We start from the raw sequence: 14,658 nt of genomic DNA, 5'->3' as shown, positions 1-14,658 counted from the left end.
GGCCGTCTCAGTAGGTTCCGGACTGTAGGCCGTCTCAGTAGGTTCCGGACTAAAAAAAACTTAGCCGGAAGCTCTGGACGGGGAACTGTCGCCGGAAGCTCTGGACGGGGAACTGTCGCCGGAAGCTCTGGAATGGAAATGTGCACTGGAATCCTGATGCGTGGTACTGGCATGGGTGGCGCCAGACTGGTAACACCCACCTCAGGACAAGTGCAGGGAGCAGGAGCAGGACACTCCGGACTGGGCATGCGCACTGGAGGTCTGATGCGTGGGACTGACCTAGGTGGCGCCAGACTGGTAACATGCACCTCAGAGCGAGTGCGGGAAGGAGGCACAGGACGTACCGGACTATGTAGTCGAACTGGAGACCAGGCATGCTGAGCAGGCCTACTCCTTCCTGGCTGAATGACCATCTTCGCCCTACACCGGTAAGGAGCTGGAACCGAGCGCACCAGGCTGTGAGTGCGTATGGGCGATATATTGCGCATCACACCATAACCCATTACTCGTCCATCCACTCGCTCCTCAGCACGCCCACTCCGTAGTGCTCTTTCTGCCAGTACCTCTCTTCGGAATCTTGCATCGAGCTCCGCGCTTGACTCCCTGACTGGCTCCTGTCTGCTCCATGGCTCTCTCCGATACGCACGGGAAGTTAGATCAGGTCTACCCCCTGACGTCGCCAAACTCCCCGTATGCCCCCAAAAAAATGTTTGGGGGGGCTGCCTCTCCGCCTTGCCTATTGGTGGATATAGCGCCTCGTAGTATCGTCGCTCCCTCTTTGCTTCTTCAATTTCCTCCTTCGGGCATCGATACTCCCCAGCTTGCCTCCAAGGTCCTTTTCCATCCAAAATTTCCTCCCAAGTTCATTCCTCCAGATACTCCTTACCATGCTGCTTGGTCCTTTTTTGGTGGGTTATTCTGTCACGGCTGTCGAAAGGATCGGACCAAAGTGCAGCGTGGTTGTAGTTCCACATTTTAGTAAATGCGTGAAACTTATGCAATACACAAAATAACTGAAAATACAAAAACAACAAACCGTGACGCAGAGAGAAACAAACACTACTCAAAATATAATAACCCACAAAACCCAGGAAGAAAAACCCCTACTTAAATATGATCTCCAATCAGAGGCAACGAGGATCAGCTGCCTCCAATTGGAGATCAACCCAAACAATCCCAAGAAAAACTAGAACTTAAACATAGAAATAGAAAACATAGAACAACACAAAACACCCCCTGTCACGCCCTGACCTACTCTACTATAGAAAACAACATCTTACTAGGGTCAGGACGTGACAGAGTCATTTGAGATACTGTTTTCCTTATATCAGCAATAATGTCACAGAAATATTAAATATTTCTACCTGATGATGAAAACTTGAAAACATGATGGTGTTAATACTTTGGTTCTCCACCTGCTGTTGTATGCGTTCTGAAACTGTCTGTATGCGTGCATGCGTTTGTGTGTGTTTGTGTGTATTTGTGTGTGCACATGTTTGATCTTGTGTACTGTAGCTATATGTTTCTGTGTTTATTTGATACTTTCACTCAAATAAGCGCCACATATACGTACACCTACAGTATACCTTTTCCCTGACAGTGTGTTTGTCTCTGTGACAGTGTGGACAGCGAGGTTCTCACAGGAGCCAGCGGACCAGTCTGTTGTTTTGGGAGAGAGAGTAGTCATGTCCTGTGTCGTCTACAACTACACCGGAATCGTACAGTGGACCAAGGATGGACTGGCACTGGGCATTGGAGAGGGCCTCAGGGGTGAGAGCATACACACATACATACAAAAGGAGGCACACACACACATACACACACACTTAACCCAAAGGTAATTATCTGAAATGTGGTGTGCGTGTCCAACTCAGTTTGATTCACAGGTTCAATAAGGTCAAAAGCCATTGCTTCTGCAGTTTCCTCTCTCTCTCTCTCTCTCTCTCTTTCTCTGTCTGTCTGTCTGTCTGTCTGTCTGTCTGTCTGTCTGTCTGTCTGTCTGTCTGTCTGTCTGTCTGTCTGTCTGTCTGTCTGTCTGTCTGTCTGTCTGTCTGTCTGTCTGTGTCCTTGCTCCCCAGATTCAAAATGGAGCATAGCAGTGCAGTCTCAGACACTGACGCACATGAAGAAGATGAAAGCAGACACAGTATATGTATTTATGCGCACATGCATACTCAAGCACGCACATACGCTGCTTCATTGTGCTCCTTGGTGTTCACCTGTCTGGTGGATGCTATGCTGCTGGTTCTGCTGGTTGCTATGCTGCTGGTAGGTGGAGGCAGGCAAAGATGATGTAATCTGGACCAATACTTTTGTCCCCTTCAGAATCCAAATCGATGATGTCATAATTCGGGGGTGCTTTTAGACTCCTGGTCTGCCCCCGAGTGGATGGAATACACCATGCATGGTGTGATGAGATATTGTCCTTTTCTCAATTATATTTCATCGACTCCTCTCCTCCCATCTTCTCCTCCTTTTGAAAACATCAGAGGGAAGAGAGCGGAGGCGCGGAGAGAACGGCTTTTTACCTAATTGAGGAAAGTCCTATGAGTCGGTTTTGCATTGTGTTTGTCTGTCTACGTGTTTGAATTTCAAATGTGTGTTCATTCTCTGAGATTCATGGTATGCCACTATTTTCATAGGTCTACATTTAAATATATTTATATTCTACGGTATGTAAATGTATGTACGACTGGTACATGTGTTTGACTCTGTCTCTCTCTGTGTGTGTGTGTGTGTGTGTGTGTGTGTGTGTGTGTGGCTTACGGTACCTAGGCCCGACTTCCAGCCGGGCCTAGGTACCGTAAGCTGTAGATGTATGTACACTGTATGCATACTGTATGTGTATGCGACTCTGTCTGACACTGTCTGTGTGTGTGTACATGTATCTATCTGTGTGTATGTGTGTGTACGTCTATCCGACTTGCTGTCTCTCTCTGTGTCTCAGCGGGTGTGCTGTGGGTACGTCTCTCTCTCTGACTCTCTCTGTCTGTCTTTCTCTCTCTCTTCCAGCCTGTCCTAGGTACTGTGTGATGCGGGTACATGTCTCTCGCTCTCACTCTCTCTCTCTCTTTCTCTCTCTCTTCCAGCTGATCCTAGGTACTGTGTGATGCGGGTACATGTCTCTCTCTCTCTCTCTCTCTCTCTCTCTCTCTCTCTCTCTCTCTCTCACTCTCTCTGTCTGTCATTCTCTCTCTCTTCCAGCCTGTCCTAGGTACTGTGTGATGCGGGTACATGTCTCTCTCTCTCGCTCTCACTCTCTCTCTCTCTCTTTCTCTCTCTTCCAGCTGGTCCTAGGTACTGTGTGATGTGTGTACATCTCTCTCTCTCTCTCTCTCTCGCTCTCTCTCTCTCTCTCTCTCTCTCACTCTCTCTGTCTGTCATTCTCTCTCTCTTCCAGCCTGTCCTAGGTACTGTGTGATGCGTGTACATGTCTCTCTCTCTCACTCTCTCTGTCTCGCTTTCTCTCTCTCTTCCAGCTGGTCCTAGGTACTGTCTGCGGAAAGTATTTAGAACCCCTTGACTTTTTCCACATTTTTGTTACATTACAGCCTTATTCTAAAATGTATAAAAAAACTAAAAAAACTCAGCAATCTACACACAACACCCCATAATGACAAAGCAAAAATGTTGCTAATGTATAAAACATAAAATACAGAAATATTTTATTTACATAAGTTTTCAGACCCTTTGCTATGAGATTAGAAATTGAGCTCAGGTGCATCCTGTTTCCATTGATTATCATTGAGATGTTTCTACAACTTGATTGGAGTCCACCTGTGGTAAATACAATTGATTGGACATGATTTGGAAAGGCACAGACCTGTCTATATAAGGTTCCACAGTTGACAGTGCATGTCAGAGCAAAAACCAAGCCATGATGTCGAAGGAATTGTCCGTAGAGCTCCGAGACAGGATTGTACCGAGGCACAGATTTGGGGAAGGGTCCAAAACATTTCTGCAGCATTGAAGGTCCCTAAGGACAAAGTGGCCTCCATCATTCTTAAATGGAAGAAGTTTGGACCCACCAAGACTATTCCTAGAGCTGGCTGCCCGGCCAAATTGAGGCATCGGGGGACAAGGGCCTTGGTCAGGGAGGTGACCAAGAACCCCATGGTTACTCTGACAGCTCTAGAGTTTCTCTGTGGAGATGGGATAATCTTCCAGAAGGACAACCATCTCTGCAGCACTCCACCAATCAGGCCTTTATGATAGAGTGGAAAGACAGAAGCTATATGACAGCTCACTTGGAGTTTGCCAAAAGAGCCCCTAAAGACTCTCAGACCAAGAGAAACAAGATTCTCTGTTCTGATGAAACCAAGATTGAACTCTTTTTGCCTAGCGTCACGTCTGGAGGAAACCTAGGATGAACAGAGCAAAGTACAGAGAGATCCTTTACGAAAACCTGCTCCAGAGCACTCAGGACCTCAGACTGGGACAAAGGTTCACCTTGCAACAGGACAACAACCCTAAGCACACAGCCAAGACAACGCAGGACTGAATTCAGGACAAGTCTCTGAATGTCCTTGAGTGGCCCAGCCAGAGCCCGGACTTGAACCCGATCGAACATCTCTGGAGAGACTGTGCAGCAATACGCTCCCCATCCAACCTGACAGAGCTCGAGAGGATCTGCAGAAAAGAATGGGAGAAACTCCCCAAATACAGGTGTGCCAAACTTGTAGCGTCATACCCAAGAAGACCCGAGGCTGTAATCACTGCCAAAGGTGCTTCAACAAAGTACTGAGTAAGGGTCTGAATAGTTATGAGAATTTCCATTATTTTTAAATTTTTTATTTGCAATAATTTCTAAAAACCTGTTTTTGCTCTGCCATTATTAGGTATTGTGTGTAGATTGATGAGGGGGAAAGTATTTAATACATTTTAGAATAAGGCTGTAATGTTACAAAATGTGGAAAAAGTCAAGGGGTCTAAATACTTTCCAAATGCACTGTTTGTGTACATCCCAGCAAACTTGGCCCCATGTGGGTATTTTGTGGGCAACCCCACACAGGCTAGCCCACACAGGCTAGCCCACACAGGCTAGCCCACACAGGCTAGCCCACACAGGCTAGCCCACACAGGCTAGCCCACACAGGCTAGCCCACACCAAGCCCAACTATCTTATAATGTAGAGGCCGGGGCTCATTTGAATATTTGCGGGCGTGGTTCATGTACCCCAATTCATGATGTTAATTTCCTGTTTAAGTTTAAGTGGTTTGTTGTGTGATGTCAACAAAAAATGTATATTGTCTGTAAAAAGACTAAGATAAGTGAATTTGATATAAGATAAACTTTTAAGTTTCTCTGGTAAAAATATGTACAGTTGAAGTCGGAAGTTTACATACACTTAGGTTGGAGTCATTAAACTCGTTTTTCAACCACTACACACATTTCTTGTTAACTAGCTATAGTTTTGGCAAGTCGGTTAGGATGTCTAGTTTGTGTATGACACAAGTCATTTTTTCAACAATTGTTTACAGACAGATTATTTCACTTATAATTCACTGTATCACTATTCCAGTGGGTCAGAAGTTTACATACACTCAGTTGACTATGCCTTTAAACTGCTTGGAAAATTCCCGAAAATGGTGTTATGGCTTTAGAAGCTTCTGATAGGCTAATTGACATCATTTCAGGGGCGGCAGGGTAGCCTAGTGGTTAGAGCGTTGGACTAGTAACCGAAAGGTTGCAAGTTCAAATCCCCACGGTACAAATCTGTTGTTCTGCCCCTGAACAGGCAGTTAACCCACTGTTCCTAGGCCATCATTGAAAATAAGAATTTGTTCTTAACTGACTTGCCTAGTTAAATCAAGGTTAACATTTTTTTTTAAATGGAGGTGTGGATGTATTTCAAGGCCTACCTTCAAACTCAGAGCCTCTTTGCTTGACATCATGGGAAAACCAAAAGAAATCATCCAAGACATCAGAAAAAAAATTGTAGACCCCCACAAGTCTCGTTCATCCTTGGGAGCAATTTCCAAACGCCTGAAGGTACCACGTTCATCTGTATAAACAATAGTACGCAAGTATATACACTATGGGACCACGCAGCTGTCATACCGCTCAGGAAGGAGACGCGTTCTGTTTCCTAGAGATGAACGTACTTTGGTGTGAAAAGTGCAAATGAATCCCAGAACAACAGGAAAGGACCTTGTGAAGATGCGGGAGGAAACAGGTACAAAAGTACCTATATCCACAGTAAAACGAGTCCTATATCGACATAGCCTGAAAGGCCGCTCAGCAAGGAAGAAGCCACTGCTCCAAAACCGCCATAAAAAAGCCAGACTATGGTTTGCAAATGCACATGGGGACAAAGATCGTACTTTTTGGATAAATATCCTCTGGTCTGATGAAACAAAAAGAGAACTGTTTGGCCATAATGACTATCCTTATGTTTGGAGGAAAAAGGGGGAGGCTTGCAAGCCGAAGAACACCATCCCAACCGTGAAGCATGGGGGTGGCAGCACCATGTGGGGGGGCTTTGCTGCAGGAGGGACTGGTGCACTTCACAAAATAGATGTCATCATGAGGGAGGAAAATTATGTGGATATATTGAAGCAACATCTCAAGACATCAGTCAGGAAGTTAAAGCTTGGTTGCAAATGGGTCTTCCAAATGGACAATGACCCCAAGCATACTTCCAAAGTTGTGGCAAAATGGCTTAAGGACAACAAAGTCAAGGTATTGGAGTGGCCATCACAAAGCCCTGACCTCAATCCCATAGACAATTACTGGGCAGAACTGAAAAGGCGTGTGCGAGCAAGGAGGCCTACAAACCTGACTCAGTTACACCAGCTCTGTCAGGAGGAACGGGCTAAAATTCACCCAACTTATTGTGGAACACTTGTGGAAGGCTACCCAAAACGTTTGACCCAAGTTCAACAATTTAAAGGCAATGCTACCAAATACTAATTGAGTGTATGTAAACTTCTGACCCACTGGGAATGTGATGAAAGAAATAAAAGCTGAAATAAATCATTCTCTCTACTATTATTCTGACATTTCACATTCTTAAAATAAAGTGGTGATCCTAACTGAACTAAGACAGAGAATTTTTACTCGGATTAAATGTTTGGAATTGTGAAAAACCGTGAGGGCTGCCCTTGGGGACATCTGCCTTGGGGCCAATGTGGAACCGATGAGTGAAGGCGCATCGGCCCAATTAGGGCAGCCTGCGTGGGGCCAATATTTTAGTCCGCATTGCGCCTACATCGTGCCAATGTGGGCATGTTTGTTGTAAAAAGATGGGCTTATTTCAGGCAAAGTGAGGGCTGCCGTCACCAGATATGGGCTTCCCACACTGGGCCACACTGGGCAAATGCCTTGGGGTTCAATGTGGAGCCGATGAGCAAAGGCATGTTCGCCCAATGTTGGAAGCCAATGCGGGGCCAATATTTTAGCCCGCATTGGGCTCACGTCATGCCATTGTGGACGTGTTTGCTGGGATGTGTCTGACTCTCTCTCTCTCGCTCAGCCTGGCCCAGGTACCGTGTGCTGCGGGTGATAGACGTGGGCCAGTATAACCTGGAGATCTCTGCGGCAGAGCTGTCCGATGACTCCCTGTATGAGTGCCAGGCCACAGAGGCTGCCCTACGCTCCCGGAGAGCCAAACTCACCGTCCTCAGTGAGTATCTATCTGTCTGTCAGGAATGTGTGTGTCCATTGCAATGTGGACTGTATAAGCAGATTGTGTGTGTGTGCAGTGCAGAGTGTGTGTGTGTGTGTGTGTGTGTGTGTGTCCAGAGCAGTGTGTGACTGTGTGTGTTTCCAGTGCAGTGTGTGTACAGCGGTGTACGTGATCGGAGCTGGAGCGGAGCGTATCCAATTTGACTGGAGCATAGAGCGAGATTCCCAAAGGCTGGAGTGTCAGCCTTCTCGCCAGCTCCAATTTCGTTCCAGTAGCCCTCACTTCACCAGCTCAGGGCATGCCCGGCCCAGCATGCATTTGTAGTCTACTTTCTTTAGCTACTGTTATGGAGTTTGCTAAATATTTTCATAAAGAAACTGATATAAAACACAGGTGCAAAATCAAGGTGACTTACAAAGATGAGGACCAAGAGCAAAAGAGGCAGTGTTGTGATGTATTGTCCACAACTAAAGAATCATTGTGGAATCTGAAAAGACACTAATCCCGAAAGCATGATGGTGTAACCTACTTATTATGTGCACATGCTAAAAGAAAGCAACGAGATGGGTGGCTAATTAAGTGTGTCATTGTAGCAAAGTATTTATAAACTAAAACACTGATCTCTTAAACGTTTTGTTCATTTTTGTTCTATTATCTATATACAATAGGCCATAATTGACTTTGGCCCAATAGGACTGGCATACTGCAACTTTCAAGCGTTCCCTTTTGATTGGGTTATTTTGCCTAAAAACCTTTAGGACTAGCTATAGAAAAATAAAAAATAAACAACTCTGCATCTCTGCCCAGCCTGGCAAGAGTGTTCAAAAGGGTGTTTAGCATCGCAAATGGCTTTGCCAGTGAGGAGAGGATATTCTCTGCTGCTGGCCTGAACTCTAGGCACCATCACATGAGCCTGAAGCCACAGACTCTGGTCAAACTGGTGTTTCTAAAAATGAATTCAAAGGCACTGTAGACAAAGCCAAATAAGGCATTTACATTTAATTTTCATTCGAAGTAAGTCGCAGCCTATATGCGCAATTTATAGACTATAATGATTTAATACAACAAAATGTTGTTTACATGCTGAGAACTTAATGTCCCTGACTCCCTACCAGCCTAGTGTTTCGCACTCGCAAATGCTATCTATTTCTTTGTAGACTATAGCCTTGAAATAATAGAGCCTAAATAATTCAATTTTAACTCCCTGTCTGTCTCCTGACCTATTTAGAGTGTTTATATGCTGTTTAATATGACATGTAGCCCATTTGAAATGATGTGCTGTTCTTACATTGACCTTTTCATGTTTATTAAAAAAAAAAGATATTCAAATCATATAGTTTGGTTTCAATACTTCAAATCAACATGGTAGGTCCAGGTAGTCACAAAAATAGATGGGTGTTGGTTAAATTGTGATTTTAATGAATGGAGCGAATTTGGAGCAGCAGTTTCTTTTCTCTTTGAGTGCGGAACGGTTTTTAGCGAAGCAGTTGGAAAGGATGTGAATTTACGACTGCTCAACTCCGCTCACATACTCTGGTATTAAAAGTGTGTGTGTCCAGTGCAGTGTGTATATGCAGTGTGTTTGTCTAGCACACTGCGTGTGTTGTCCTACAGTCCCTCCCGATGACCCAGTGATCGAGGGCTTTCCAGAGATCCTGCTGAGAGCCAATGTCTCCTATAACCTGAGCTGTGTGTCCCGCGGGGCCAAGCCACTGGGCATCATCGAGTGGAAACGGGACGGGGTGGCCCTGGAGGGAGCCTTCAGCACCACCGTGAGTCACATACAGACACAGCGGCATAAACACCGATGCATGTTGCCATATTGTATCACTAAATACACCTTTAGTTGGCTCCACCCTGTCCTTCTCTTTCTTTCTTTAAAAATTTTTTCTCTCTCTCTCTCTCTCTCTCTCTCTCTCTCTCTCTCTCTCTCTCTCTCTCTCTCTCTCTCTCTCTCCCCCCCCCCCCCTCCCTCGCTCTCAATTCAATTTAAATTTAAGGGCTTTATTGGCATGGGAAACATATGCTAACATTGCCAAAGCAAGTGAAGTAGATAATAAACAAAAGTGACATAAACAATACAAATTTATATTAGACATTACACTAACAAAAGTTCCAAAAGAATAAAGACATTTCAAATGTCATATTATGTCTATATACAGTGTTGTTCAAGTACAAACGAGAAAAGAAATAAACATAAATATGAATTGTATTTACATTTTATTTTTTTTATTTCACCTTTATTTAACCAGGTAGGCCAGTTGAGAACAAGTTCTCATTTACAACTGCGACCTGGCCAAGATAAAGCAAAGCAGTACGACACAAACAACAACACAGAGTTACACATGGAATAAACAAAAGTACAGTCAATAACACAATAGAAAAGTCTGTATACAGTGTATGCAAATGGGGTGAGGAGGTAAGGCAATAAATAGGCCAGAGTAGCGAAGTAATTACAATTTAGCAATAGATGTGATAGATGTGCAGATGATGATGTGCAAGTAGAAATACTGGTGTGCAAAAGAGCAAAAAAGTAAATAAAAACAATATGGGGATGAGGTAGGTAGATTGGATGGGCTATTTACAAATGGACTGTGTACAGCTGCATCAATCGTGTAAACTGCTCAGATAGCTGATGCTTAAAGTTAGTGAGGGCGATATAAATCTCCAACTTCAGCGATTTTTGCAATTCATTCGTCATTGGCAGCAGAGAACTGGAAGGAAAGGCGGCCGAAGGAGGTGTTGGCTTTGGGGATGACCAGTGATATATACCTGCTGGAGGGCGTGCTACGGGTGGGTGTTGTTATGGTGACCAGTGAGCTGAGATAAGGCGGAGTTTTACCTAGCAAAGACTTATAGATGACCTGGAGCCAGTGGGTCTGGCGACGAATATGTAGCAAGGGCCAGCCGACGAGAGCATACAGGTCGCAGTGGTGGGTGGTATATGGGGCTTTGGTGACAAAACGGATGGCACTGTGATAGACTGCATCCAGTTTGCTGAGTAGAGTGTTGGAGGCTATTTTGTAAATGACATCGCCGAAGTCGAGGATCGGTAGGATAGTCAGTTTTACGAAGGTATGTTTGGCAGCATGAGTGAAGGAGGCTTTGTTGCGAAATAGGAAGCCGATTCTAGATTTCATTTTGGACTGGAGATGTTTAATATGAGTCTGTTTGTTCTTCACTGGTTGCCCTTTTCTTGTGGTAACAGGTCACACATCTTGCTGCTGTGATTGCACACTGTGGTATTTCACCCAATAGATATGGGAGTTCATCAAAATTGGATTTGTTTTCGAATTCTTTGTGGGTCTGTGTAATATGTGTCTCTATGGTCATACATTTGGCAGGAGTTTAGGAAGTGCAGTTCAGTTTCCACCTCATTTTGTGGGCAGTGTGCACATAGCCTGTCTTCTTTTGAGAGCCAGGTCTGCCTACGGCGACCTTTCTCAATAGCAAGGCAATGCTCACTGAATACATATATCTTTCTTTAATTTTTGGTCAGTCACAGTGGTTAGGTATTCTGCCATAGTGTATTCTCTGTTTAGGGCCAAATAGCATTCTAGTTTGCTCAGTTTTTTTGTTAATTCTTTCCAATGTGTCTTTTTGTTTTCTCATGATTTGGTTGGGTCTAATTGTGTTGCTGTCCTGGAGCTCTGTGGGGTCTGTGTGTGTTTGTGAACAGAGCCCCAGGATCAGAGCCCCAGGACCATCAACTACAGGTTCATTTCTCTGTAGGTGATGGCTTTGTTATGGAAGGTTTGGGAATCGCTTCCTTTTAGGTGGTTGTAGAATTTAACAGCTATTTTCTGGATTTTGATAATTAGCGGGTGTCGGCCTAATTCTGCTCTGCATGCATTATTTGTTGTTTTACGTTGTACATGGAGGATGTTATTGCAGAATTCTGCATGCAGAGTCTTAATTTGATGTTTGTCCCATTTAATGAATTCTTGGTTGGTGAGCGGACCCCAGACCTCACAACCATAAAGGGCAATGGGTTCTATAACTGATTCAAGTATTTTTTTGCCAGATCCTAATTGGTTTGTCGAATTTTATGTTCGTTTGATGGCATAGAAGGCCCTTCTTGCCTTGTCTCTCAGATCTTTCACAGCTTTGTGGAAGTTACCTGTAGCGCTGATGTTTAGGCCAAGGTATGTATAGTTTCAAATCAAATTTTATGTCACATGCGCTGAATACAGCAGGTGTGGACCTTAAAAGTAACACAATAAAATAACAGTAATGAGGCTATATACAGGGGGTACTGGTACCGAGTCAATGTGCGGGGGTACAGGTCAGTCGAGGTAATTTCTATATGTAGGTAGGGGTAAAGTGACTATGAGTGTCAATGCAAATAGTCCGGGTGGCCATTTGATTAATTGTTCAGCAGTCTTAGTTTCTTGTGTGCAATAGGGCAACGGCATCGAGATGGAATTTATATTTCTGGTCTTGTCAACTGGACCTTTTTTGGAACACCATTATTTTTGTCTTGCTGTGATTTACTGTCAGTGCCCAGGTCTGACAGAATCTGTGCAGAAGATCTAGGTGCTGCTGTAGGCCGTCCTTGGTTAGGGACAGAAGCACCAGATCATCAGCAAACAGAAGACATTTGACGTAAGATTCTAGTAGGGTGAGGCCGGGTGCTGCAGACTGTTCTAGTGCCCTCGCTAATTTGTTGATATATATGTCGAAGAGGGTGGGGCTTAAGATGCATCCAGGTCTCACCCCACAGCCCTGTGGAAAGAAATGTGTGTTTTTTGCTCATTTTAACCACACACTTGTTGTTTGTGTACATGGATTTTATAATGTTGTATGTTTTTCCGCAACACCGCTTTCCATCAATTTGCATAGCAGATCCTTATGCCAAATTGAGTCAAAACCTTTGTTGAAATCAACAAATCATGAGAATACTTTGCCTTTGTTTTGGTTTGTTTGTTTGTCAATTAGGGTATACAGGGTGAATACGTGGTCTGTCATAAGGTAATTTGATAAAAAGCCAATTTGACATTTGCTCAGTACATTGTTTTACTGAGGAAATTAACTAGTCTGCTGTTAATGATAATGCAGAGGATGTTCCCAAGGTTGCCAAGGTTGCTGTTGACGCATATTCCATGGTAGTTATTGGGGTACAATTTGTCTCCATTTTTGTGGATTGCGGTGATTCAGTCTTTGGTTCCAAATATTGGTTAAGTTGCCAGAGCTAAGGATGGTGTTAAAGAGTTTAAGTATAGCCAATTGGAATTTGTGGTCTTTATATTTTATCAATTAATTTAGGATACCATCAACCACACAGGCCTTTTTGGGTTGGAGTGTTTGTATTTTGTCCTGTAGTTCATTCAATGTAATTTAGAGAATCCAGTGGATTCTGGTAGTCTTTAACAGTTCTAACATTTTTATTTATCATGTATATGTTTTTGCTGTTTGTTCTTTGTTATAGAGCCAAAAAGATTGTAGAAGTGGTTTGTCCATACATCTCTATTTTGGATAGATAACTCTTCGTGTTGTTGTTTAGAGTTTTCCAATTTTCCCAGAAGTGGTTAGATTCAATGGATTCTTCAGTTACATTGAGCTGATTTTTGATGTGCTGTTCCTTCTTTTTCCGTAGTGTATTTTTGTATTGTTTTAGTTATTCACCATAGTGAAGGCGTAGACTCAGGTTCTCTGGGTATCTATGTTTTTGATTGGATAGGTTTCTCAATTTCTTTCTTGGGTTTTTTTATTCTTCATCAAACCATTTGTCATTGTTTTTCATTTTCTTAGGTTGTCTGCTTGACATGTTTTGATAGGGAAGATGGAAGGTCAAATATACTGTTTAGGGGGGATTGTCTAAAAGGGATTGAATTTGTTGTTGCCTAATTGTTTTTTGGTAGGTTTCTACACTACCTTCCTTGTATCTATAGCATTTCTTAGTATTGTGCAGTTCCTTTGGCGTTGATGCCTTCTGAGTATTGCTCTGTTCAGGTGGACTGTGATTTTGATATGATCTGATAGGTGTGTTAGTGGCCTGAGTGTGAACGCTCTGAGAGACTCTGGGTTGTTTTATTTTATACATTTTTATTTAACCTTTATTTAACTAGGCAAGACAGTTAATTAAGAACAAATTGTTATTTACAATGATGGTCCTACCCCGGCCAAACCCTAAACTGGACAATGCTGGGCCAATTGTGCACCGCCTTATGGGACTCCCAATCACGGCCGGTTGTGATGCAGCCTGGAATCGAACCAAGGTCTGTAGTGACGCCTCTAGCACTGAGATGGAGTGCCTTAGAATGCTGCGCCACTCTGGGTTGAGATCAGTGATAAAGTCATCTGCAGTACTACTGCCAAGGGATGAGCTGTAGGTGTACCTACCATAGGAGTCTCCTCGAAGCCTACCAATTACTATGTACAGACGCAGCGTACGACAGAGCTGCAGGAGTTGTGACCCATTCTGTAGTTTTTTTGTCATAGTTGTTTCTAGGGGGGCATATTTGGGAGGGTATACTGTCACCTCCAGGTAGGTGTTTGTCCCCTTGTGTGCTGAGAGTATCAGGTTCTTGTTCAGGTCTGGCATTTAGGTCACCAGACTAGTACATGTCCCTTGGCCTGGAAATTATTGATCTCCCCCTCTAGGATGGAGAAGCTGTCATCGTTAAAATATGTGGATTCTATTGGGAGGATATAGGTAGCGCACATGAGGACACTTTTCTGTGTTGAGATAATTTCCTTATTAATTTCTAGCCAAATGTAAAATGTTCCTGTTTTGACTCTCTCACTCTCACCCTCTCTCTCACTCTTTCTCTCTCTACCTCATCGACCACGCCCCCCCGTCCCCCTCTCTCTCCCCTCCTCGAATCCCCCACCCCAGGAGGTTCTCCCAGACAGAAAGAGGGTGACGACAAGGAGCTTCCTGCCCATCATCCCAGAGGACAAAGACACGGGACGCAACTTCACCTGTGTGGCCAGCAACAAGGCTGTCCCAATGGGAAAACGCACCACCGTGACCCTCAACGTGCACCGTAAGTGTGTTTGTATGTGTGTATGTCTGTGTGTATGTGTGA

General features: G+C 44.0%; 1 protein-coding gene across 1 annotated transcript in view; it reads left to right on the top strand.

The window, feature by feature from the left end:
- Positions 1–14,658, top strand: part of LOC115169306 (kin of IRRE-like protein 1) — a 104,071-nt gene that overhangs the window by 53,214 nt on the left and 36,199 nt on the right. Inside the window, exons 2-5 of the mRNA XM_029724796.1 lie at positions 1,621–1,770; positions 7,475–7,624; positions 9,242–9,399; positions 14,466–14,616. Coding sequence (XP_029580656.1) covers positions 1,621–1,770; positions 7,475–7,624; positions 9,242–9,399; positions 14,466–14,616 — 609 coding nt within the window. The remainder of the gene's footprint in view (positions 1–1,620; positions 1,771–7,474; positions 7,625–9,241; positions 9,400–14,465; positions 14,617–14,658) is intronic.

Source organism: Salmo trutta, chromosome 31 (assembly GCF_901001165.1).
Source record: "Salmo trutta chromosome 31, fSalTru1.1, whole genome shotgun sequence".
In the NCBI taxonomy this organism is placed as follows: Eukaryota; Metazoa; Chordata; class Actinopteri; order Salmoniformes; family Salmonidae; genus Salmo; species Salmo trutta.
The sequence above is the reverse complement of the archived record's forward strand: the minus strand, read 5'-3'. Positions and strand labels throughout refer to the sequence as shown.